Source organism: Agelaius phoeniceus, chromosome 6 (genome assembly GCF_051311805.1).
Source record: "Agelaius phoeniceus isolate bAgePho1 chromosome 6, bAgePho1.hap1, whole genome shotgun sequence".
NCBI classification, from domain to species: domain Eukaryota; kingdom Metazoa; phylum Chordata; class Aves; order Passeriformes; family Icteridae; genus Agelaius; species Agelaius phoeniceus.
In genome coordinates, this window is record NC_135270.1 from 42,374,020 (window position 1) to 42,400,917 (window position 26,898).

The 26,898-nt window shown below is 43.9% G+C and overlaps 1 protein-coding gene and 1 long non-coding RNA gene across 2 annotated transcripts in view; one reads left to right on the plus strand and one right to left on the minus strand.

Annotated features, from left to right (window-relative positions):
• The window catches only part of SPTLC2 (serine palmitoyltransferase long chain base subunit 2), a 77,463-nt gene extending 65,888 nt beyond the window's left edge, over window positions 1-11,575 (minus strand). Inside the window, exons 1-2 of the mRNA XM_054635023.2 lie at window positions 11,415-11,575; window positions 271-465 (exon numbers count right to left, since the gene is read on the minus strand). Of these exons, the coding sequence (XP_054490998.1) occupies window positions 271-465; window positions 11,415-11,504 (285 nt within the window). The 5' untranslated portion in view covers window positions 11,505-11,575. The remainder of the gene's footprint in view (window positions 1-270; window positions 466-11,414) is intronic.
• A 394-nt stretch (window positions 11,576-11,969) lies between these two features.
• On the plus strand, window positions 11,970-26,855 carry LOC143694384 (uncharacterized). Its single transcript, XR_013182859.1, has 3 exons — window positions 11,970-12,314; window positions 25,706-25,779; window positions 26,772-26,855. It is a non-coding gene; the product is annotated as an uncharacterized LOC143694384 (long non-coding RNA).
• Window positions 26,856-26,898: the final 43 nt, after the last annotated feature.

Sequence of the window (26,898 nt, forward strand, 5' to 3'; positions counted from 1 at the left end):
TGCAGTCTCTCTTTCCCAAACTCTTGTTTCTACAGCTGTACGTTCATGTAACTGTTGATGCAGCTTTGCACTGAGACAGATGAGGAAACTATTCTGAGGAAAAATAACTCAAAAGAAACATTATTTTTTTTATAACACAGCACTACTTGTATAGCAATTGGGGCATCCAGAAGACAAGGAAAACAGCAGAAAACTTTGAACACCACTTCTCCCCAAAGAAACACTCAAGCCTTAGCCCATTTCCCATGAACATTATTTCCCAGTGGTTACCTTCTGTTCTTCTCTTTCTGTTGCATTTTGACACTTCTCAATCTTCCACTGCCGCATGAAATCTCGCAGGTATCCAAAGAGAGTGAGAACGCCATAGCCTACATAGGTCAGCACAGCAACCAGCATTGGTGTTTCTTCAAAAGCTTCATTGAAAGGCCTTTTGTATAATCCTCCATTGTGCACAATATGATTTATCTATAGTAAAAATTTAAAGAGAGGCAGTTGAGGTATTAATTGAAAAAAAGGCAGACATTTCAGAGCAGTCCCCAGCTCCGCATCCCCCACCACTCAGCAAAAACTGCTTCCAGCTAAGTTCAGCCATTACTGATAAACACTGCCAGCCTCCATATATGAAGTTGCCAAATTGCTGCTATAACCCAAGTCACAGTTACCAATCTAGGGTAGTTTAATCTAACATCTCATTAAAACTATTTAGTTTGCAAAGCTACATACAGAGCATTGCTTACATCTAGGCAAACCAAAATTAAAAAAGTGCCTCCACCAAGAGAGCACAAGTAACAGAACAGCGATGCGTCCCAGGGTTACTACAGAGAAAAACAAAATAGAAAGTAATAGTTTTATTGATCTAAACAATATATTCTCAGACTTGGAAGCCTGTATTAGTGTAACAAAACAATCATAATCCACATATCTCTGTAGCTGTTAGCCTAAAGACGCTGACATAAACACTGTACTCATCCATGAGGCGGACATGACACCACAGACAAAAAAGTCATTGTATACAGGGTCTCAACACAGCATATATGTCAGCATACAGAACAAAGAATGGCTTTCTGCATAAATCAACAGTGAAAGTCATCTTGCTACTTACATGTCATCTGAAGGTAGGAGATTTACTAGCTGCCTAGTGTATATAGCAGGTCTGTCTCAAGCACAATTACTAGAATATGCAATATTTGTGACTATTACAGAAAAACTTCACAGGTACAGGGCAAATGCTCACCCAATATTAACACTGGGGGGAAAGATCATAGTTTTAACTAGACTGCTTTTTCAAATTGTTAAGTTAAAGATCAGATTTCATAAGTTAATGAATGAAAACATAGAAATCTAGCCATTAGATGCAAATGGATATCTTGGCTAAGTTTTAGAATGGCTGCACAATAACAGAATAGCTACATATGAAAGAACATTCTATAAGACATAAATCCCCTTTGTGTGGCATCAAATATATATAAAAGTAAGAAATGTATTTCTTAAAACGTACTAATCAAAAAAACCTCAACACCTAGGAAAGAGATTGAACCTAAATTCATCAAAAAAAGACAACGGCAAATAATTCCTGAGGGGTGTGGGCCAGCAGATAGAATAAAACCAGTTATTCACCTATGTCACTCATACTATCATATGGGAAAGTAAGGTAGAATCATACTAACCTCTACAACAGTTGATGAATCAATAAGGCACACATACTTGCTGGCATCACCAGACACTGAATTATTTGGAAAGTGATACCTGCTCATCTCATGTGCTGGAGCAAGTCTGTGTTTTATGTCTGTCACTAATATGAAAGCAATTTTTCAGAAGCAAGGGGCTGTTCTTAGGAATACAATTATGCTATAGCAGTGCAGTCACCAAGTATAAACTGCAACAGCACCTTCCCTTCTGACAGTCATTTCTACCTCTTCCCTTCCTCTGACATGGTTTTAAGCAAAGCAAATGCTTGATTTGGACACAATAGTTGTGGGGACTTATGAATAGGTCAATGTATGGAAACAAAATAGCAAAGACAGAGCAGGAACTTCTCTTTTAGCAGCAGTACTTAAAGACAGATGCAGGTAACCAACTTGCAGTGCTTTGAGGCCAGGTTCAATACTGAAGTATTATCTTAAAAACACACTGCATACAGCAGTGGCTTAAGGTAGAAAATTACCATGGCTTTGGCAGAAGCGTAGGAACACTTGCTTACCACATTGCAGCTCGAGTGCTGGCAATTTAAGGCTTTAGTGCAGGCCAAAGGTTCACACACCATTCTCGTCATGAACACACCAGCCGAAGAAACTGCCCCTGCCACACTCACTCCCACTTTGAGCCATCTGCACCAGCCTCCAGCTAGTACAACTAAAGCAACTAAATCTGATTATCAGCATAGCATCCCTTCAAAACTGAACTGATCCATGTTGGAAATATAATTGTCTGCAGAAGGTTATTCATTAGACCTTAACAGTCTTTACAGCACTGCTCCACAAAGTCATTTGATAGAGCTCAACAAACAAGAGGCAGCAGCTTTTGGAGAGAGAGGAAGGGCATCAGCACCATGACAATCACAGAATCAGTGAGCCAACAATGCAAAGGAAAAACTGTGAGAGCCACCTACCTCTTCTCTATTACTCTCAGAATTGCTTAACTGTATCACTGTGGCTCCTGTACACAAAACTATCGAATTTTGTTGCATCCAGGTACAAGGAAGATGACACACTGAAGCTTCAACCAGCACACAGTTTCACAGCTTGGGGAATTACAAGTAGAAGTTTGCATCCTCACATTGTCAGATCAGGTTGTGAAGGAGCAGGCACATTACATACCTGCCACCTGTGCCTGCCTACCAGCAGCTGATTTCTGTATAAGCAGACAGAAAACTGGTAGTGACTACTTTGCAAATAACCTAGATTGAATAACTAGAGATCACATCAAAGCTTATCAGGTTACCAAGCACCAAAAAGTGGTTACTGAAAAAAACAAACTAAGAGACCCAAATCTATATGCAAACTTAATCAAAATAAAAACATACCATTTTTCCAGGTCTTTGGAGGTGCCTGTACTTGTAACAAATGCTAAAACTAAAAAAACTATTCAATATGGTCAATCCCAACATGTCACTAAGAAAGGCTTTTTAGGAATACCTGTATTGATCCAACCCATACTCCAATCAATTTCACCTCTCATTTTTCTTCCACCAGTACTAATACATCCTTAAATTTGCATGTCAGCTATGGTATCAGCTCAGCAGCTTGTGTTATCCTAGCTGAATCAAAAAAATTAAAGACTGAATGCAATTCCACAAACTCTTCATGAAGCATATGACTGTAAAAAAATCTTTAGAATTTGACTACAGAAGAGACATTTGTAGTCACATTAAATACAAGCCTATTTGTTTTTCAAGCATGTAAGCCTTCAAATGAAGGCTTACATGCTGCAAGCTCCAAAGCTGCTGCAAAAGAACAGCAATTTCAGTTCCAGAGACCAAGAAAGAAGGTGGCTACAGTTCAGTGCCTAATTTCCTTTTATCGGGAAGAGAAAAAGGGTGTGGAAGATTAAGACTTTTATGATTTCAACATTCTTTATGATCATAAAGTGAGCCATGACCTCTGAAGTAGAATACACAGCATATCCAAGTACAAAGAACAGTCAGAGTTCACTTAAACACATGGATCAAAAAAATGATGTGTATGCTTACCTACAACTCTCTTTCCTGTACTGTGCAGAGTACCTGTATGCAGAAGAGCACCATCACATTAAGGAACTCAGCTGCAGGAGAATCAGAGAGCACAACTCAGCTGCTTACAGAAGGCAGCAAAGAACCAGCCACAGGTAATGCCTGTGCTGGGTCAAACTCTTGGCAAAACAAAGCACATGAAACAGTATTGTAGCAGTTACTGAGCTGCTGCAGCATCAAACAGCTACTACTAGAAAGGACTACACTGGTCTAAGCAGAACACATGAGAGTCTGATGATAATCACAGAATTTACTGAGTTGGACCCACAAGGACCATCGAGTCCAACTCCTGGCCCTGCACAGCACAACTCCAAGAGTCACACCACCACCAATTTGAGGGAGCTGTCCAAGAGCTTCTTGAACTCTGTCAGGCTGTGACCACTTCCCTGGGTAACTGTTCCCAGGTAAAGAACATTTTCCTAATATCCCACCTAAACCTGGCCCAGTACACCTTCATGCCCTTCCTTTGGGTACTGTCACTGATGACTAGAATGAAGAGATGAGTGCCTGCCCCTCCTCTTCTCCTGTTGAGGATGTTGTAACTGTAATGAGGTGTGCCCTCAGCCTCCTCTTCTCCAGGCTGAACAGACCAAGTGATCTCAGTGACTCTTCACAAAGCTTTCCTTCTAGATCCTTTCACCATCTCTGTAGCCCTCCTTTGGACACTCTCTATATCCTTTGTGGATGAGAAGACAAAAGCTGTGCACAAACACAGGAACATTTGCAGATGCTACTGTAGACAACACAGAGGATTTACCAAGGACTCTGGGTACACACCTTGCATGGCAGGCATGTACTTTAGGAAGAGAAGATGCTACAAGTGCAATACAGGCTGCACAAGTACGAGAGCAGTACAGGGTAACTGCTTATTGCTGCTACCCTAGGAAAGGACCAGCACCCTGCATTAAAGAGGCCATTTCATTTCATGCTGACAGAAAGAACAAATTCACATGAACCTGGCAGACGTAATGTAAACACATTAAAAAGATTATTTATGCTGGAACACAACTTTGCTGAATTCTTATTAAAATTTAGTAGCTTCTCACTGCCACATACCACACATACTGCAGAAATTTTACTAACAGGTTTGCTGCTTCTATTTTTAGAAACACACAGTGAAAGACCACATCCATGAGTGTGCCTCCGTATGCAAAAGTGGCCACAGTCATTACAAAGGATTGAGGAAATCAGCACTAGAGAAATCACAGCAGTGAGAATTCCATGAAAGGAGCTGCTCTAAAATGTTAGATACCTTGTGGTAATTTTACTGTCACCTCTGGACCTTTTCCTTGCACTGCTTTGCTTAGACTTTCAATCTCAGATTGTTGCACAGGTAAAAAGACAAAGTGTTTACTGCCAAAGTTAGAATTAACTGGTTTGAATCACATTTTAAGCTTGAAAAAAAAAAACCCACAGGAGATAAACTTGTTTTATAAAACAGACTTTAAGAGTATATTTTTAATTAAAGATTTGTTCTTCTTGACAGGTATTATCAAATATTTTTATTTACAATTAGTTAGGCACAACAAATTTGACAGTCCTTGTATAAGATGCACTTACCACATCTACAAAAACAGTGTAAATCCTCATAACATTTAAAAGTTGTTTGGGCTTGGGTTCTCCCCTGCCCTCCATTAGCAAGTAAAGGATGCAATAAAACTTGGTGCTTTTTGCTAACTACATATTGGTGACAATTTGAATTCTACTGAGAATATACTATTTTTCTTAATTTTTTTTTAATCTAAGAAAATATTTAATTTTTAAAAATTTTTAAATTAAAATAATTTTTAAATTCTTTACCTTAAATGACCTTAAACCTTACATGTAACTTTATCTATTATGTTTAGTAGATTTCAGGCACACAGAATACTAAATATGATTTACAATAAAGATTTCCAAAGACTTGCAGTATCTTGCAAGTCTGCAGTGCTTCTGCAACAAGTCAATCTCCAGGCTCTCAGATACCTCTGAAAGTATTTCCTGACATATTCTAGAATCTGCTCTCATTTTTATAGACATTAAAGCCCATTACTTCCTAAACTTTTCAACCCTAAGTATTCTTCAAAACTATACTTTTGAATTAAAAACAGTTCTTTTTCTAGGATTCATTTCTTAATGATGGCAAAACAAAAAACTGGAAACCTCACTGAAGAGGGGCCAATGCTTTACGTTCCACCTGGCGAAACTGAATAGATAAATAAAGCTTTTGTCCCCCCAACAAATTGAACACATGAAATTTAGAAAAAAAATTGGTTTTGTTGTACAATTAAGACAGAAAAATACAACGTATCACTCAAGCAAATATAGTAAAAATAAATTAACTTGTATACATCTATAACAATTTCTGAAGAGCATTTAAGGCTTATCACCAGCTGAATTTGAACTGGCAGTCCAAATACAATCAACAGATTTTAACACTTCAACCAAACTAATTTTTCAGTAGCACATAATGAAATCTAAGAGAAGCCCATAATATCAGCAGCTATCACAGGCATTTGTTTTCATACCAGCACAGACACACAGATTGTCAACAAGCACAACACTGGCACTACACCTACTAATTTAATATGATGACCTCAAATATTCATTTTGCCAGGGAAAATGCTGAGTAGCTGTTCCTTCCACAAAGGCTTACAGTCTTTGATAACTGAATTTGGTAGTAGAAAAAGATCGTTGTGCACAGGTACACTTTTTCAAAAATAGAGAAGTTTTGTCAATTAAATTATCTGAACAAGGTTGCAGTCTTTTCTAGATCACACAACTTTCTTCTCACTTCAGTTTTACGTTACTGACACAATAAATACAGTCAATCATCAAACCAAGCAAGAGTTGGAAAGCAGTAATTCCTTTCCTCAGGTCTGATGTAAGCCTCAGAGTATAAGCTATAAGCCCTAAGGCACACATCTTCACAGGGGTTCGGGGATTACATGCTAATGTCCAAACCTGGACAAACACCCCTGCAGTCCATGAGCTCACCTCTGTAACCACGGAATAACTAAGGTTGGAAGGGACCTCCATTGTATCCAAGCCCCAACACAAAGCAGGGCAAATTACAACAGGTTGCCACGGGCCACGTCCAACCGTCTTGAACTTCTTGAACCCCTTCATGGATGGAGATTCCACAACCTCTTTGGACAACTTCTTCCAGTATTTTACCACGCTTGTGAAAAAAATTATTTTCCTTATGTGCAATCAAAATTTCCTGTTCCTCCAAATGACATGTGTTGCCTCTCCTACTATTGCCACATGCTTCCAACAGTCTGGCCCCATTTCCTCTATATCCTGCAGCCAGCTAGTTAAGCCTTCTCTCTTCCTAAGGTTGAGCAAACCCAGCTCTCACAGCCTCGTCGTTTCTTGGGGATCCTCCACTGGATTCACAGACTGATGTGGTTCTGTCAGGATCTTTCTGAGAAGCTCAAAACTGGATACCATTTGCAAGATGCCATCTCCCAAATGCTGAGTAAGGGGGAACAGCCACTTCTTCAAGAAGTTAATGAGATTTAGATTCTCAGGATCTTTTTTTTTCCGTCAGAAATACTTAAATTTTAAATTTGTACACAGATGTGAAAAAACTTCATAATTCTGGACTCCAATTCCTTTTTACACCAGTGGATAGGGTAGTTATTTATCTTGTCCTAACTTTCATCTGAAACATGATTCACGTCACTAAACCACTTGTAGCAAGAAGAACTTGCAGTATCTGCTGCAGTCATCTTAAGTGTGCTCTCCAAAAGAAACTACACTAACCTGAATTCCAGCAAAAGCATCTTAGAAATCAGGATGAAGCCATTGTTCCCCTGCATCCTGCAGCAATCCCACAAGATGAACCTTTAAGCAATTTGCGCTATTTAAGAAGAGCAAGCACAAATCACAAGACTACACAAACTGTTTTCTGTATATCCACACCAAAACTTCCAGGAAAGAAATATCTATGCTGGCTGTTTTAATAGCTGCTAGAATTCAGGACTTGTAACAGTCTGAAAGGAATGCAAATCCCACAGTCCTCCCACTTTTATCAACCAAACTATACCTTGTCTTCCTGAGGAAGCAGTACAAGACATTGTTTACAAAGGCATGTATGTTATCTGGAAGTTGCTATAGGATGGTATTTGAAAACCTTCTAGAAACACTAGGGAAATTAAAATTTGTTTATATAATTCCAGCTCCTATCTAACACACTCGGAGATACTGCACACAACAGAAATTAAGAACTTGATCTCTAAAACCTATATTCCAATTTTATTTTTTTTTAGGTTGAGACTACTTCTTCTCTAACTTCTAGGAGCATAACAGAACCATTCTAATGTGAGAAGCTCAATTAAGGAGTAAAAAAAAAAATCACATTACTAAGAATTTGGTAACAATAATAGGTGGATTCAAATCAATTATCTTGGAAAATAAGGGCATCTTCTCCCATTAAAGATGTCCCAATCTCCCTACTCTAAGCAAGAAAAAATCTTTTCAGATGCAGCATTGGAAAACTATTAGTCATTTGCAAAACATTCCAATGGAGAAATACGTTCCAGTTTAAAATTGCACTGCAGAAAGAAAAAGCAATTTCCCCCCATTTATTATTCCCACAAGTGTCTTGATAGCTCCTAAACACCATTTTTATATTGAACTCAACACTCTCCCCAAAACAGCAGAAGGGCATAAAAAGCAGAATCATGCACAACTTGAAGAGGTAACTTCACATCTCTCTTACTAAGATTTGTTCTCTTTCTCCTTTCTATGTTCAACTCCTCACATCATGACAATACCCTTTGAGATGTCAGGCTTTTATCTGATATACTGGAGTATTACACCAGAGCTCTCAATCAATTTTAAGTCCATCCATAAATTACTATACTTTCTAACCATTAACTCCCTTAACTGTATACAATCAGAAAAAAGTCACTTTTCTCCAGCATTACACAATTTTAAACTTCTATATGGTTCTTCAACCATTAAGGTGTTTTTTAAGTAATTAAGGTGTTCATAATGAGATTGAAATTCAGTGAATGCAACAATCTCTAAACAGATCACCTTCAAGCAGGAGCCAAGTGATTTGAACACAAGACACCTCAGGAAAGCCAAGAGCTGTTATTTATCTTAGTACTTCGGCAGAATATTTTTACTAGGCTTGAACCCTAACTTCAAATGGTCACTTTCCCAGTCACTGATGATATTTCATGAATCTCCAAGGTAGCCAGAGTCTGTTACTGCACAGTTTTAGTAGGCAGCAAGTTTCTCCTCTCCTCTTACCAAAGAGGTTTAGCAGTTCAGAAGGAGACAAATACAACCTCTTTGAAAATTAAGTAAACAATTTCACCCTCTTCTGTGCATGCTGGAGTAAAGAACCTACTCTATGTCAAATACCACCCTTAGAGAAGGAAGTATCATAGGGAAACATCTGAATTTAAGCTTTATTTTTTTTTAGGATAAAAACCCCCAAAATAACATAAACAAACAAATCAATAATTAAAACCCCCTCCAACTTACATAGATAACCTGAGCAGAAACATCATAGGTAGAAGAGGACTCCTTTTTTTCAATCAGTTCAAAGTAGGTAAAGCTTTCCTGCACTATCAAGCCCTACTGGGGGACATGGTAAGGCACTACCCTGTCTCTAAACTCTCCCCTCAGAAACTCCATGGGTTTCCAGATAAATTGTCAATGACTGCAACGTTTCTTTAAACTGACCATTTTCCTTTCCCTGACTCTTCCCATCATCTCAGCTAGATCTCATTTTAACTCTTATTTCTTGCACAAAACCTCTGAAAGGCCTTCTTGAAAAGTTATTTTCCTCATCCTTACTTTTCTGTTTGGTTTTTTTTTCCTACTAAGTAACAATCACATTCTTTTGTGCAAGCTGCCTTGTTTTTGGTACTTGCTTACAGTTGCAGATTTTCAAGTACTCTACGTGGTAAGTATGTAGTATATACATACACAGCAAATATATTCAATACAAAGTGAGCATTCACATGTTTCCCTTCTTCTGTAGAAAGGCCCAAAAAACAAAACTGAAAAGGCAAAAGACCAATCAAGTAGCCAGTGATATCAGAATCTCTGATATATCAGCAAACACATCTTTTGGCAGCTTACCACCAGGGATGCTATCTAAGAAAGATGGACATAATTAGCTCCCCTAAGCAATTGCTTATTCCAGTCCAGTTCTAACATGCAGACCCTCACTTTGAAAGTTAGCATAAAGCTAGCCCACATAAAATTATGGAGAAAAAATGTAATTATAAATCTGTTTGACCAGCAAGCAGCTGCCAGAAAGATATCAAACTTTCCTACACTCTTATATCTCACACTGCTGCTACACTTTAGATTTTTGGTAAGATTTCTCATGACCGCTTCTCCAGTGAACCTTGACCCACTTTAGAAACAGTTATCTCAAATGTCTCGGGTCTCCAACACATATCTGAGCATAGTATCATGTGCAAGCTACTAAGTGAATAGAACATCTCATAAACCAGCAAGGTTTTTAAAGCTTCCTCAGTTTGAAGTCTAAGTTTTTTTCCCATTCACATGCGGCATCACCATGTTTTCCAGATACGCAGGTAAACAAAGCCCTTGAGGAAAATGCTTCCCTACCTCACTTTCTGTTCTTCTGAAGTAGAAGAATATAACTGTATTCAGACGTTCTCCTTTAGAAAGCACAGGGTGGGGAAAAACTCTCACAGAACAACACTCTCCAGCACCACACTTTGTCTTATTACAAAGATTTACATGTAAGATTCTATAGCCAGCAGGGCTTGGAGTTTGCAAGGCAAGACTACCAAAGCCACAGCTCCCCGAACCAGCACAAGCTGACACTGCAGCCAACTGAAGGTCCTGTACCTCCCTCCATTTGTTCACTTCCAGTATTGTGCTGTATCTCTAAAGGGCCAGGGCATGACTGTGAGCATCCATCCACCCAAAGAAACACAGTAAGTATCCTCAGTTAAAGATAACTCAGGGGAAAAAAAGTCTCGTTTTACCCTGGATCAGTTCTCAATCCAGTTCACACAGTGAGTGCACAAGCCTACACTGAAAAAACAGAAGGGACAGCCGAGGACTGAAAAACAGAAGCAGCAGGAGAGATGATGACAGAGGAAGGCTTTTCTGCAGCAGCTTGAAATGTTCAAGGAAACACAACCTTCTACTGAGGCTGAATTCATGACAACCTTTTAAGTTCTCTACACTGTAACACAAAACTTGAGTGTTTTGCACAGAAACAACTCAAGTCTGCAAGCACAAATACACACTTGCATGGCAGGCAGTTGGTACAGCCGGATGGGAAGCGCTGCATCAGCCTCCAGCTCTGCTCTAGGGGAAGTCCCTGCTCAAGGCTACCTGTGCCCACAGCCCCGCGCGTCGCACCTGTAACAGCGAAACAGGGCGAAGGACTGCTGAAACCTTCTCTTCTAAACTACACACCTATGTGCTACAGCGAGGTTTAAGTTCAAAGCTCTGGCACCGGTAAAAGCCGGGCAGTGAAGTTACAGCCGTGACCCGAGGGACAGTCATTTCCCACGCCGCCACCAGTACGGTGAGCGAGCATCCCCCGGGCGCTGCCCTCCCGCCCTCCCTAGGCGAGGGCGGACGACACAAACCGCTGGGTTCTGCCGACACCCCTCACAGCCACACCGCGGTGCCTCCCGGGGCCCCGCCGCCGCGCCCCCCGCCCGCCCCAGCGCCTCTCGTGCCCCGCGCTCACCTGGGTGCCGGGCGGGCCGCGCACGAAGCCGTTGCGGAGCGCGCCGTGGGCGCCGCAGCCGTTGGCGCGGGGCCGCTCGGGCCGCTCCATCGCGCCGGCCCCGCCGCGCCCGCTCCGCCGCCCCCGCCCGGCCGGGCCGCGCCGCACCGGAAGCGCGGCCCGCGCTGCCCCAATCGGCGGCGCGGGCGTCACGCGAGGGGACGGGCCCCGCCTGGCCGCGCCGACGCGCGTGCGAGGCGGGCGGCCAAGGCCCAATGGCAGCCCGCGCGGCAGCCGGGTGGGAGGGGAGCACGGAGAAGGGAGGGGCTCCCCCAATGGCGAAGCGGAACGCCTGTGGGGAGGCGGAGACAGAGGGCGAGCATTGCCCAATCACTTGGCAGGGATAGGACGGGGAGCCAAGGGGAGGGGAATAACTAGCCAATCACAGCGCGAGCCCGAGGGAGGGGGGCGAGAGAGAAGCAGCGTTCGTCCAATGGCAGAGGGAGGAGTGGGGCGGGGCTGAGGCGGCAGCCAATGGGCGCGCGCGGGTGCGGACAGGGAAGGGGTGCGGGGGGCATGGCGCTGGTGGCGTCGCTGGGAGCTGCCGGGAGCTGCCCTCTTCGTTCCGCTTCAGAGCGCCCCTGAGCGCGGTCCCGCCCGCCGTGGGCCGTGGCCAGCGCGGCACGGGTTGGTACTGCCGCCACCGTCACCGTCACCATCCCCGCCGGGCAACCGGTAGCCCTGACTCGGGCACGCTGGTGGCTGGAGCGGGGAGAGGCCGGGGTGGGTGAGGCCGTGGGCAGCCCCTCGCTGGTTCGTGCTCAGGGAGCTGATGAACGAAGCGGTTCCTCCGATACCTGGAGGGCTTCCCAGGACGCCTTGGGCTGTGTCCTCACGGAACCATGCGACGGAGAGCCCCGGGTGAGAGCTCCAGAGAGCGTTTGGGGGATCAGACGTAGTTACTGTAGCGCCTTTGCCGCGGCTCGGGAGAGATGGGCCTTGGCTGAACACCGAGGCCCCTTGCAGGGCACCCTGCAGACCAGCCTCGGGCAGAGCTTCATTCCGGCAGGATTTACACCTGGGCTGAAGAATGGCGTGAGCCTGCCCGCCCTGCCGAGCTGTATCGCCCCCGGCAGCTGGAGCTGTTCGCTCTGCCCACAGTTCGGTTGAAAGACCGTACTAGGTTTATATACAAACGTGTTTTCTGACAGGGTTTGAAAAGGGGTACTTCATTCAAAGACCAGGTAAACTAAATGCTAAACTAAATAAATATATTTAGTTCGGGAGTGCGTGTTACCAACTCCACTGCAGTTTGAGTGACCAAGCATCAGGCAGAGGAGGCCAGAAGGAAACCAGAAAGTGTCTGTATTTGTGCACTGTTAAACAAATACCTGTGTGCATCCTGGTGAGGGACTAGGAGGCGGTTCCCGAGCTGCAGGAGTGTTATTTGGCAGAAAGTAAACAGCCTGACATGTTGAATCACACTGAAAAGATGGAAGAGTGTGACCTTTGATTTCTCCAGTGTAGTTTTGAGGGAAGGGCTGTGGTTCTTCTATTCACTTAGCAACAGGGGAAAAACAAAATGAAGAGTTATCAGGTTCAAGCATATGAATTAAGAGAATAGTCTCATCCTTTTCTCTCTGATTTGGTAATATTGATAGTTATTTTTATGTATTATAGTCACATCTTGGAGACTTTGTCATGGATCTTATTGCAAATTTGGTATGAATATGCAGTGCCTAACAAGTGAATTAGCTTCTGTGAGAGACAGTAATTTTTTTTCCTTCAGGATGACAGGAAAGCTTCACAGCCTGGTTTCAGCCTATTTGTAGGCAGCAGTGCCTGTCCAGTCTGCTTCATGTCGCCATGTCCCCTTTGGACAAGAGGGCTTTTTATAATGAGGGTGCAAACACAGCCTCACCGGTAACGAGTGCAGGGTGGGAGTTTGACCTTGTTCCTTTTCTTCTGTCTCTGGCCACTCCCATATCTGGACTACCCCTGAAGCAGGTATGCCCTTGCCTCAGCAGTAAGCTTTCTTCACCTAGTTTTGACGGGCAGTGGGAGAGAGCCACCAGCTCAGATGGGCTGGGCTGTGTTCCATCTCTTGTCTTGCAGGCTGGGACCACGGGGAGACTGGTGTTACTAGGAAGGACCTTGAGATGAAAGCAGCAAACACCCCTGCTTAGCACTGGAGTACTTGCGCAAGTGGACTGGCTTTGGTGTAGGTGCAGTGAGGAGCACTGGTGGGGAAGAGGCACAGGTGATTTATTTCTGGATGAGCAGGGGAGGGCTTTTGCAGAGTTGAAGTAATCTATGAGGAAACTAATAAATACAATTTAAAAATAAGTAAGAAAGAGAAGTGTATTAAGGGACCACATACTATAGACTTCCTGCAGTATTTTTCCCCTGTTGCCATAGCTGGCTATAAGCATTTTCCTCCTGCCTCCTCTCCCTTTGAATAGAACAGATTGAATTGTACTGACCAGTTTTGCCATGGGGTGCAGAGGTCCATCAGTCTGCACTCACAGGGCATGTGTAGGGCAGCACCCCCCACTCCCTGCCTGCCCACCTGCACAGGGATGAGTTTCACCTGCTAATGCCTTACTTCTAGAGAGGATAAACTTCTTCACCTGCCAGGCACAGAATCTCACTGCTCTGTTATCTGTTAAAGCACAAACCCTTTTCACATGTAGGTACCTACAGACTGGTCACTTCATCTGTCCTTGAACCCAACTAACATGAACCCTTAGGATGAGATGGTTTTGGTTTGGAAATGTAAATAACATTGAAGGACCTACTGGTGAGCTCATGCAGGACTGTACAGTCTTACACAGCAGCTACAGTGCTCCCCTGCACAGAGGGACCTCACCCTGCCCTGAGCATGGGGCCAGCACAGCCTGGTGTTTTAGGGGCATCTGGTCCCTTCCAGCACAGTGGAGGGGCTGTAGTGACAGAAGAGTCCAGGATATCCATGGAGACAAGTCACAGCACAGGGATGCCATCCCAGGGCACAGCTACTGCCACAGGCAGGACCAAACAAATCCCACAGAGTTCCTGGAATCACACCTGCAGGCAACTCTGATATGGCTCTCTGCAGTGCACAAGACACCTGTGTACACAGGTGGCTGCAGCTTGTGCCTCTGGACTAGGAAGTTGCAAAATAGGGAAACCAAAAGAAATCTGAAGAGCAAATTCCAGTATCTGAAGAGCAAATTCCAGTTTTAAATTACATTTTAAGTCTCAAGGATACTGTTCCAGTGAGCTGGCAGAGCAAACTGCCTTACTCTGCCAACTGAACAACATCAATATCACCCAATATGACTGTCAAAAAAGGCAGAGATCCTGATCATAGTTTACAACCATGGGACTGTTTTTTGCTGTAGAGGTAGGGGACAAATGAGTCGTCACTTGGCTCATAGAAGCCTCATCGTTATTTGAGGTCAAATTCCTGGCATGTTCATGTTTGAGTTTGAGATGGAGGCATTAGGAATGAATGCACCAGGAAGCCCTGAACACCAGGCATAGATCAGAGAGGTGAGTTGTGAACTTTGGAGACAGCAGAAGGGCCTGTTCCAGAAGGAGCAATTGGGCAGCAGACTTGAACGTTTGTGAGCTCTGAGAGAGATCCCACTCAGAGCAAGATTGCTGCTCAGAGCCCACTGCAGCCCTGGAGACCTCCAAGGGTCTCACTTAGGACTGCACTTTGTAGGGTCAGAGGAGAGTTGGCTTTAGCCATAGTAATTTTCCATCCTGGCTGCAATTCCAGTTGCTTCTGCTATCAAGCTTTCAAAGAAAAAATTCACTTGGGTTGTTATTCAGACAAGAAAAGTAAGTTTCCAAAGCTGTTTGTTGAAAAGCAGGAGCTGATTAGATAGTTCCTAGGAGCAGACAGAGTTTCTGATAAGCTCAAGAGGAGCTGAGCCCAGGTGCTGTTCATCAAGGCTGAGGTCTGACAAGCATTTCTTACACTGAAGTGCATCCAGAGGCAGGGAGGAAGGGAGCATGCACCACCAGACCTTTCTTCAGACCATTCCAAAGAGCTGGTTTTCTCTAGGCTGTAGTCAGGGCTGACTACCAAGATTGTCCTAGCTTTGTTTGGAGCCTCCTATGCTTTACGTGCTTTTACTTATGTTCCCTGTCCCCAAGTCTTCTGTACAAAACAGCACTTACTTAGAAACTGTCATATCTGTTCCCATCCCACCCTTGTCAGTTCAATTTTCCGGATATTTGGCCCTCCTTTGGGCAGTGACTTGTGCAGTGTTTTGGAATGGAGATGGCTGTTTCTCTGCAGTGGAACCAGGCTGTATCTTATAGCCAGCTTAAGACCAGCAGTAACATCCATCCACTTTCACTGCATTTCACCAAGCTGTGCAAAGATGACTGGGGGTAATATCAGAGGAAATGGAGAGGTTATATTCACAGCCTAATAGAGGTTATAACAGTACAGAAATTATAGAATAAACCACAGTTGCTACTCTCTGGGTGGAATGTGGTTGGTGTGCTCAAAACCTATTCCACGATGATTCCCCACACCCACAGTCTGCAACCACAGCACCTGCTAAGGGGGATGAAGCAGAGGGTGGAGTGGAGACACCTCATCTGGGCTCTGTTGAAATCCTTGTAGGGAAGGGAACTCAATAGCACTTTGCAGCTGAGAAACTGCATAAAACCTGTCAGCCAAGGGAGACAGGAGATGTCCTGCTGCTGAGCCAATACCTGTGGTGAAATCCTGCTCCTTGGATGAATTTGGTTCATTTTAGCCTAATTGTAACATTAACACACACCTCCATCCCAAAGTACTACCACCTCTCGTTGGGCATGTGCTCTGTATTTTTGACTGTATGTTTAAAAACAAAGAGAGAATTTTACACCAATCAGTAACAAAGGTCACAGTAACAAAGCAGTCACCCAAGCTCCACCTAAATGTAGAGAAGTAGTATAGAAGTTGAGAATGAGGGAAAAGTTGGGGAAGACTCCATCATAACTATCAGTTGATAGGCTGAACCTGTCTTCTCCCCTGTGGAGACACCTATTGGGCAAGAATCGAACTCTATGCATGCTGAATATTTTACTGGGGATTAGAGCTTGTCTGTGCATTGTTTTGAATATGTTTTTGCTGTCAGATACTATCACCAGCACTCATCAAACTTTTGCCTGTCACAGTTTTATATTAATAAAGCATTATTCCATAAACTGTGACAGTCCTTTGTGGGCACTGAAAGTTGCCAGCAGCAGATATTGTACTCAAATAAAGAGAAAGACCCACTGAGTGGTGTCCCTTATGCTGTTGGTGGGTGTCCCTCACTAAGTCAGGGGAACCACCCTATGATCCAGCAGGACTGCTCAATGGAGGGTCCCCATAACAGGGCTCTGGCAGATTGCTCAGGCACAAGGATCTTGGCTTCCCATGGGTGTTGACAGACAAATAAACACTGAGGGTCAAGTAAATCTCTCTACATTAAGGGTTGAGGAAATCTCCCCTTTTCACATGACACTAACTCATTACACCATCTGCTTTTTCTGGAGCCTGAATTTTTGATCTTTTTTTGTGCCATCACCCTGTAGCTCTGTGGTTTTGTATCTTTTTAGGTTGCTTACTGGCACTATTGGGCCAACAAAGGCTGTAGCTCCAGGAACCTTGTACTTGCCCCAGAGAGAAGCTGATATAAGTTAACCTCGCCAGAAAAATCTTTAGTTTGGTCCTACCATGCAATTCACCTTTATCAATGTCAGATACATAGTTTAGTACAGCAGCATTTGGGAGTGGACAGGCATGTTTGGGAATGAATGACTGAAATGTGATCAGTTATTTCATCATTCTTGGCTTATGTTGCCTTTTGTAAATGGAAATATGGCCTGACAGAGTCTGATGTCAAGGTACAGGAGTGCTGGCAGAACGGAGGAGCAGTCAGTGCGTGTTTACTTGGGGCACCAGCTGGAAGCAAGGTAACCTCTAGCTTCTGATCTCATATTTGGTTACTGTGATGTGTAGTTAATCACCTGTGCTGCTTCAGCTTTCATGTCCATCCTCCATGGACATTCTTTGTTACTCATGCCTGTTTCCACTCAGGTTGGTGAGTGGAGGAGCAGTGTACTAGAAACTTTAGGTCTTCAGGTTAGTTTCTGATGGTGCATCTAAACAGGCCTCCATGCCCAGTGGTCAGGGCTCCCTGGTGCATTCATCCGAAATGCCTCGCTCTCAAACTCAAACACAAACACATCGGGAATTTGACCTCACCAATGGTGAGGCTTCTATAGCCAAGTGATGACTCACTTGTCTCCCCTCTCTGCAGTAAAGCAGTCCCATGGTTGTAAACTATGATGAGGATCTCTGCCTTTTTTGACACCCATGTTGGGTGATATTGAACTAGTGAGTTCATTTTGTTTGTGCCTTGCTTTCTTATTCCATAAAATGAGAATAGTGAGACCATTACTGTCCCTGCCCCCCCTCCCCATCCAGGATAAGTGAAAGGCTGCATCTGTGCGGTATAAACAAAGCCCTAATTTACATGTAAATGCCTGTGATATCGCTGTAGCAGCAGAGTTGCAGCAGTGAAGCCCTCCTTGTGTGCAGGCAGCTTATGTCAGCAGAATGAGGCTCTTTTTTGAGCAGAACTTTACTGAGCGCCATCAGCTATATCAGCAAAAACACTGAATACCAATATAACTACATCCTCATTAGGACCTCAAGGCCCATAGTATTTTAATTTCTAACTACTTTCTAGGTGCTTAAATACTTTCTTGGGTCTATGGAAGTTACCCTCTTTCCATCAGAACCCTGGGAAACAGGTTCAGAGCAGATGTAGTCTCACTTTATCAGTGGCTGTGGAGTGCTCATAGAAACTCTGGTAAAGAGCCCAGAGCCCAGCAGGGCATGATCAAACTCCTATGACTGACTTCAAGGGCAACATTGCTGCTGCTTCTGACAGTGCTGTTAGTACTGCAGTTAGTACATGCAGGAGACTGGACAGGTTCTTCATTATTCACCTCTTCCTGGGATAACAACAGAACTAAAAGTGGTGTTCCCTTGAAAATGTCTTTGTTGATAGTTTTCATTTCATCTTGTACTGATGCTACTACAAAGGTGGCACATGAGAAGACAGCATACTGTAGAGAAGGGAGACAGTGAGGACAAGGCTCTAGTACCTGAGCAGTGAGCAAACCTTAGCTTGGGGAGGAAGGAAGGAGCAATTTGCCACCTTTCCAGTACTAAGCACAGTTTTGCAGGTTTTTATTTCCTACTTCTCTTTAGGAAAAACTAAGTGAAAGAAGAAGATGTACAAGCTGGCAAAACACATGGCTAAAGGAGTTGCTTTTTTGTTTTGTTTCGTTTTTTTTTTTGTGCTCAACTTTCTACTTGCAGAGGGAGTCAGTTCAACTCATCCAACAGAAAATTATCCCATGGAAAATTTTCTTCAGGCTTGTGAACTGAACTGACTTGGTAGCTGGAGGAAGGTGGCCATAGATTAGACATAAGGGGGAACTACTGCATCTGTGCAGCAAACCGCTTTTGAATTACAAAAGCTAATATTAGGGGTGATGGGAGCACAAAAAGAAGCTGAAGTTCAGTTCAGAGAAAAAGGTCAATACAGGAAAAGAGAAGGCTGCTGTCTCTCCTTTTGGCAAGCACAATTATTACAGATAGGAGAGATAGAGACTTTGCCATACAGTGAAATGGGGCAAGGGAGAAATTTAAGAGAGTCCTTAACTACTCATAACTGGGTAGTTAAAAACTTTCCCTTCAAACTCAAAGGAAGTAAAAGCCATGCTTAACCTGAGGAGATGAAAAATGTTAGAGGCTGTGCACTACCAAGAGGGAAAATCTACCCCAGGACCAGGGACTGATACTTGGCCTTCGATCAGAGAGACAGTGTGATGCTGCAGGCAGGACTGAGCACTCACTGCTCACAGTGTGTGTTGCTCAGCAGCAGCAGCCAGGGCTACAAAGCTCCCTCTGTGCTTGAGCCTCGACTGCAGGGGAGACATGTTTGTGTCCAACAAGTGTGAGAGGAAACCATGGGGAATGTTTCATAGGTATAAATTCATAAATATTCATAGGAAAATCACATCTCCAGTGAAGGTGCTGGCCTGCGTGGTTGCTGTATCGGGCACGGCCATAAGAGGGAAGTGTGTGCTCAGGCATTAGGTGCTTTCTCTGGGCTGGAGCAGCTCCAGCTATGTTGGCTGTGGGCTCTGCAAGCACCATGGATCTGCCCGGGTCACACCTCCTCTGCAGGGCTGAAAACAGGGCCTTCAGAGGCATGTGAGCTCAGCCACAGCCAAGTGTGCAGGCAGCAATGATGGGGTGAAAGGGGAGCAAGGGTGGGAAAGTGAATTGTCACTTCCTGCAGATAGGGGAGGATGTCATGTGCAACCCTGAGCAGTCCTGAGAGAACTGGAGATGTCTTGTCCAGAGATGATGGGCAGTCAGGTGAGGAAATCTCATTTTATATTTCTCCTCACACATACACAGATATCTGTTTGTGTTAGCTGGATCATACTCAGATTAGGGCATTCAGGCTTGAGGGTGGTGAGGTGCTTTTAGGAAGGGTAGGGCACCTCAGAGAGCTGAAGTCAGCAAGCTTGAAAGATTTACAAGGAAGAATAAAGGTCCAAAAGGATATGGCAGGCAGCCCTACTAGCTCTCTAAGGGAGACATTTTGCCTGAAGCACTTCTCATAGCATTTTGTTGACCACATGAATAGAGCACACAAGCTGTGTAGCAGTAACAAAGGGGTCTTGGTTTGTTAGCAGCCCTGTCAGACTCAGGTGACTGCTACCCTCAGTCATGGGCCACCCCTGACTGCCTGCCTTTGCTACATGCTAGTTAAAACTCACCACTGCACAAGACAGAAAAGGACACCTGCACCATGTAATATGGGAACTGGAGGGAGGCTTCACCACGTCTGGGCCTGCTGACTCCCACAGACCCTGTTAGCTGGAGCTGCCATGTGTGTATGGCTGAGGAGTTTCTGCTTGCCTCCTGGAGATCCTGCACGGACCCACAGGGTGCTTTGAGAAGAAACAATACTAAGATTGATGTCCTGCAGTTACTTGCCAAGAAATGGGAGCAGCAGGGTCCAGTCAGGAACACCAAATGACTGGATCACCAGCTTCCCATGAGTTGGCTCTGCAGAGAGCCATTCAGGCTTCTCCTTACAGATCTGCTTCTCTGGGACTTTTTTTTCCTGAGACAGAAACAGAGGAAAATGAATGGGACAGAGCTGAATTATTTATTCCTTGTTCATGCCACAGCATGAAAACAAAATGCATCTAAGAATTAACTGTACAAGAGCTGTGTGGTGGCACGGCTGGGGGAGACAGGGTGGGTGCATCTTTGGTGCATCTTTTGGTGCATGTTTTGGTGCCTGGCTGAGCATGCGCTGATCTTGTGCTCCCAGAGAGCTCCTGCACATCTTATGTCTGTCCAGTAGGGGGACCTACAGCTGTGGGAGCAGGGACGGGGTGGTTAACGAGAGGCATAGGTGATATGAGGAGGAGAGAGCTGAAGCAGTGTGAATTGCTGAGCACATACACGTTGTGTATTATCCATGGGCAGCGGTGCTGCCCAGCTGGGATGTGCTGTGTAGCTGTGGGCTGCGGGCAGGGGGTTGCTGTGCTGGGAATGGCTACAAGTAACCACACGGGGTCACTTGGCAGGTAAATGAGGAGAAGAATTGCCATGGTGACTGCACTCCTCTCCCTGACAGAAGCCAGGCTTCCTGGCAATAATATTTGTGCGTGGCTCTAAAGCCCCCAAACTCTCTCTCCCTCTTTTTGGAGAGGGTGAGGACCATGCTGCCCTGTCTCTAGACTGGGAGAGTGGTAAACACCAGGATATGGAGTGGTTTCTGCACATTTCAGTAGAAGAGGCCACTGTCTGGGTACCTCCTGCACTGGTCACTACTGCAGTGCATTGGCAGAAGGGCCGTGGTTTCAAGTGCTGTGACACAGTGTGGTTCTTGCCCTGTGTGTCCACTTAGTGTCCTCAGGAGCACTGAGGTGTGAGCCAGCTGCCAGCCCTTAGGCACAAACTGCATGTGAGCAGAGAGCTGTGTGTTGAGGACATCACACCTGTGCTGCAAGAGGTGATCCAGGGAGAATCACAGTGAACAGCTCCAATCCTGGTGCCACCAGGAGCTTGGAGCTCAGCAGCAACAGGAACTGCAAGGACAGACAAAAGACACATGTGCACCAGGACATAAGGCCTCTTTGCACCTAGTGTATTCACACTTGCTTTTAGTGCCCACATGGAACATGTTCTCTGTTCTTACTTGGACCAAATCATGTCCTATGCTGTCTTCCTGGCAAAGAAAGTACAGCTGCATCTTTCAGGTACCACAGGTGCTAAGGTGTGTTCCTCAAAGACTTCTATATTTTATCTTCAGAGATCTTACTCCTTTCATCTTCAGAAGCTTTATTTCTTTCATCAGTTCTCTAGTTCTAAGTGGTCTGTGAGGCTATTATAAATCATATTTCTCCTATGTCCTCAGAGGTTTGGGGAGATGGTTGCTTTGTGGTCCCTGAGGAAAACTTGAAGGAGGAAAGTCTTTATGAACTAAAAATGTTTGGAGATGCTTGGTTTGGGGAGCAACACTGATGCATCCTGCACAGCTCCATGTGAAAAATCTGGAAAGAAGAAACCAAGTAGATGGTCATGCTGGTCCTATAGGCTGAAGTACCACAGGAAACCAGGGAAGTGCTGTAGACCAGCAAGTAAGTCGTGTCACTTCTGCTGCACTGGTATATTGCAGAGATGCAAAACACAGGTCAAGGCAAAGGTCCAGAGTTTCTCCTCACTGATGTGCCCATTGCAGCATCTCCCCTTGAGTACTCATCTTTTCCCTGTAAAGGTTTTTTTTTTTTAAATCACAGAAAAGCATTCTAGACTCTGACAAACAGGTGTTGTCATCTTGCAGAGGGTTGGCAAAAGAACAAATAGCTGCACTTCAGTGGAGGTTCAGCAATCTTTCCACACAGCACAGACTTGATAATTTGCATGGTCATGAGGTCACATTGGAAAGATATTTTTAAATGAAAAAGCAAGGAAATGATGCAAAATAGATTTGAGCATATTCCAAGAGATAGCTAAATTTTTCATAGTGAAACCCAATAATAGATCAGTCTGTGTGCTATGAACCTCTCATCACAAAAATATATCACAGGAGGCTTCTGCTATCTATTCTGGGCTGAGCACTGACCTTGGCTATTAGATCAATTAAGCATGTATGTGACTAATGCTTCTTTCTCTTACACTTTTCTGCTGCAGAAAATAATATTCATGGAATCAAAACACAAAGTACTTGCACAGTCACTCTCCAGATGGGACCCATGTTTTCTCAATAGGTTTCATGCACGTAAAAAGAAAAAGCATTTCTGGTGTGAAATTCAGAGAAAGGAAGTATTAAACATCTGTGGAGCCAAAGATTGCAGCCTTCAGCACTGAGCCCCTCTACTTTTCCAGAATGGTGTGCAGTGATGCTTGCAGCTGCAGGCAGGGTTGAGGAGGCCACAGGGACAGAAAGAACATTCCATATCTTCACTTCTTTATGCTTGCTCACCTGGCATCCTTCTTTCCTTTAATTTCTGCATTATCATTTTGATCTAGGACAAGGGAAGAAATGCTAGTGAATTTGATAGTGGTAGTAATAAGACTATACAAGACTTGCTTGGGTGCTTAAGACTCCTGTGCAAGCCAGGACCTGTCTGCAGACTTGTTCCACTTTCAGCTCAGGTAAATGCTGAACCATCAAAACTGCATGCCAAACACAGATCTGTCCTGGAGCATAATTACACTGTTGGGCCAGGAAGGGCTTGGAGGCAACCATATCCCTACACTCACATTTGACAGATCAGGTCTGGGGACTACAGAACTGGTGAGCTCACCTTTATGCCTGGGAAGATCATGGAGCAGATCCTCCTAGAAGATATGCTAAGGTACATGCTATGCCAAAAGCAAAAGGGATGCCAATTTTTCACCAGTCTTGTGATGAGGATTTGATGGAGCAATGTCATTGTGAAGAATAGAAGTTCTCCTACAAGGTGGAACAAAAGCCTTGCTTTTGGTTTTCAGCTACGTGGACTGAAAAGAGGCTTATTTGTGTGCAGCATTTAGCAGGGTTTAGAATGGCTGCAGATTATTTGCAGTAGTGTGGCTAAAATCTTCCTGACCTGTCACAGACACCTGACAATCAGTAATTCTCCCAAGTCAGGTTTCGTCATAGCAATGAGAACAAGCTGACAAACTCAAACTAGTTATCACAAGATTTCTGCAGTTCTCTGACAGCCTTTGCAGGTGCTGGTTATATTTAAGGAAAGGTGAGGCTAACATCTGACTCTAATCTTAGAGGAATGTTGAAATGTTGGAATGTTTTCCCTGAAAAGGGGGAAAAGGCCAGTGAAAATGAAAATGTACTGACTGGAGTGGCAGAAAGCTGTATCTCAGCTTGGTCTCAGCCACTGGGACCAGATAACATGAAGCCAAACCAATTCTCTATGTTCTAGAAAAGATGGGGCATGCTACTCAACACCTGGTAGAGAGGGTGTGTTAAATTTTAGTGCTTGTCTCATATTCAGTGTCTGGTTTTTTTCCATTTCTCTGCCTGCCCAGGCTGTGGTGAGAAGTGACACTGCCCTTAGAAGAAACTATTTCCAAACTTTTTTTTGTTACCATTACCACTAAAAACGTCTTGATGCTCCACTCAGGTTTACTTTTTTCCAGCTCTATTTCATGATTCCTAGCTCTCATAATCTCAGAATTTGTCTAAGAAGTTATTCCATTATGAACCAGTGAGTCTTTCCAAAATTTAAATTCTGTGTGGAAACAAATCTAACTCCAAAGCTTTAGCATCAACCAACACCTCTGCCTGGACTGATTGTTTTCAGCAAGAACAGTGCTTTGAAAGATGAGTCTCCTTTCCAGGCTCTGTGCTCTTTTTTGGCTACTCAATCATTTCCAAATCAATAGCTGTCTCTGGTTGCCCCCCCTCTCCTCTAGATCCTGCTCTTTGCTACTTCTTTTTGGTTTTAATTTGCCACAGCAAAATTGCAGTCATTCTTTCCCCACCCTAATTAAGAAACCTATCCGTTAAGGAGAAAGAAAACAAAACCAAAATCTTATCTAAGCCCTTAGCACAGAACAGAGGAGGAATGATTGGTGAGATGATCACCTCTAGAAAGCCAAGGCCTTTATTGATTCTTCTGGCCTTCCTCAGTAAATACAGAGTGAGTTTTTTAAATTCACCTACAAGGAAGCTAAAAGTTAATGTAAAATACTGACTTCTCAACATCAGAGGAGAAAGAGGCTGTATGTCTTCTAGGCTGACTCACTTTTTCTTCTCTATACATAGTTCAAAAAGAATATTTTGAAAGTCTTTCATTGTGCCTCATAGATTCATAAAATCATTTAAGTTGGAAAATACCTCTAAGATCATCAAGTCCAAGCATAAACCTAACACCTAAACCTAAATCTTGGCTGTAGTGGACAGCCAAGTCCACCACTAAACCATGTCCCTAAGCACCATTTCTACACGTAAGTGTGAATGCCACCTCATGTTACCTCTATTTCAGTTTTCCCACATTTTGTTATAAACTGGCCTTGCTTCTGAACTTCCAGGGTCTAATGGTCCTGACCTAGACTTTGGAAGAGCTTTGAGATCATGGAGCAGATGAGAAAAGCTGTACTGTGGGCAGGTGGCAGCAGCACTGAGCTCTTGAATTAAGGAAATAAGAATTGAGTGATGGTGAAGGAGGGCACAACCAGTGCTGAGATGCATGATTACATGGACAAAAAGGGTCAGGCTACACAGAGAAGGTCAGGGGAGAGTCCTCTACACATGGGGATTTTGTGGAAGAGGACATTCAACAGCCCCACAGGAAAAGGTCAGAGACAGAATAATCTCTATGGACTTGGTAAAAAACAAGATAGGAAGTGTCTCCACAAGGTTGAAGCTTTCGCTTCCTCATCCAGAGGAATAAACACCTCTATTCTGAAAAGAGGGAAAGCTCGACAAGCTTTTCCAGACTTTATCCCTTCTCTCCTCCACTCCTGATCCAGTGGAAGTGGTACTTTCCATGATGCCTATCTGAATACAAGCCCTAGCTCCAAATAAAAATCAGGTCTGACTCCCTGCTGTACTCCAGAGACGTATTTACCACCTTGGAGAGATAAGCATTTAGCTGATTAACCTCAGTCTCTGTGCATTATCAGTTTCTTCTAAGGGGGGTGTGATATAATTGCAGGAACCAGGTGGGGATTGTGCCTGCTGGACTAAAATTACTCTGATATTCCAGATTGTTTCTCTCCTCTCTAGGACACCAAGAGCAGAATCCTTCAGAGCAGGACCTGCTACAGAAGTCCAGATCAGCTTGCATTAAGAGCATGAAAGTATCCTTGAGACTGGTTTCCTAAAGGAAGAAAGCATATGTTCTTATGGGTTGTGCATGTGCTAAACTTGGTGTGTCCTCCCATTCCTTTCCAGTAACTTTGAAACCTGTTGGTCTATTTTAATTAGATTTGATAAATTTCACAGCAAACAAAGTTCCTGCAGGTAGTAGGTAGCCAGTTAGAGGAGAGGGACCCTATAAATATCCTGATTCAGGGAAATGGTGCACTGTGCATGTATTAATCTCTGGGGGCATCATATAGGAAAATATCACATGTAAGTACTCATCTGGATGAAAAGCTTCAGTGAGAACTTAATTTTTCAGGAACAAAAGTCCATAGGGGACTATGGTTCATTCATTCTGCACCTCACAAAACTACTACTTTTATTTTGTTATGATGTAGATGGGAGGAAAAAATATTTAATTTGGGATACACTGTAAAAAAGTGGATCTAGTGCATCTAGCAAATTTAGGAACTAGGATTCAGGAGTCAATTTGTTGTTGGCTTTCTGATTGTAACAAAAACCAGCCCTAGGAAAGAGAGTGGTGCAGCATCTGAATCAGACAAGGTTCTGAACAGGGCTAAAGTGAAGAGAGGTGGGGGTTTAGGGCACATATCTGGGGAAATGTTGTGGTTCCTGGGGTCCTTCCATGCAGCTCAGAGTAGCCTGAGGGGAGTTGGTTTACCTGTAGACTTCAATTACTTGTAGGAGAGTCACAAAGAGAGTGGAAGCAAACTCCTGGTAGTAATAGATGGTAAGAAAAAGGCAGAGAGAATGGATAGAGGTTGTATCCTTGGAAACTCAGGTGAAATTTCTTCATAAGGTATGACAGCACTGGGCACAAGCTAGTGAAAGAAATGATTGAGTCTCCATCACAGAAGGTTTCTAAGTGTCATGTAGATAACAGCACTAATTCCTAGTGGAGGTTGGACTAGACACCTCCAGAGATCCCTTCAACCACCATTGCTGTGGTCCTTTACCTTCTGTCCAGATGAGGATGCAAGAAAACAGTGTCAGCAAAGCTGGTACTTAGAGTGGCAACTTTTATCTCACCTCAACTTTACCAGAGGACATATGAGCATATTCTTAGTCATTGTTCAATTCCTTGTATAGAAAAA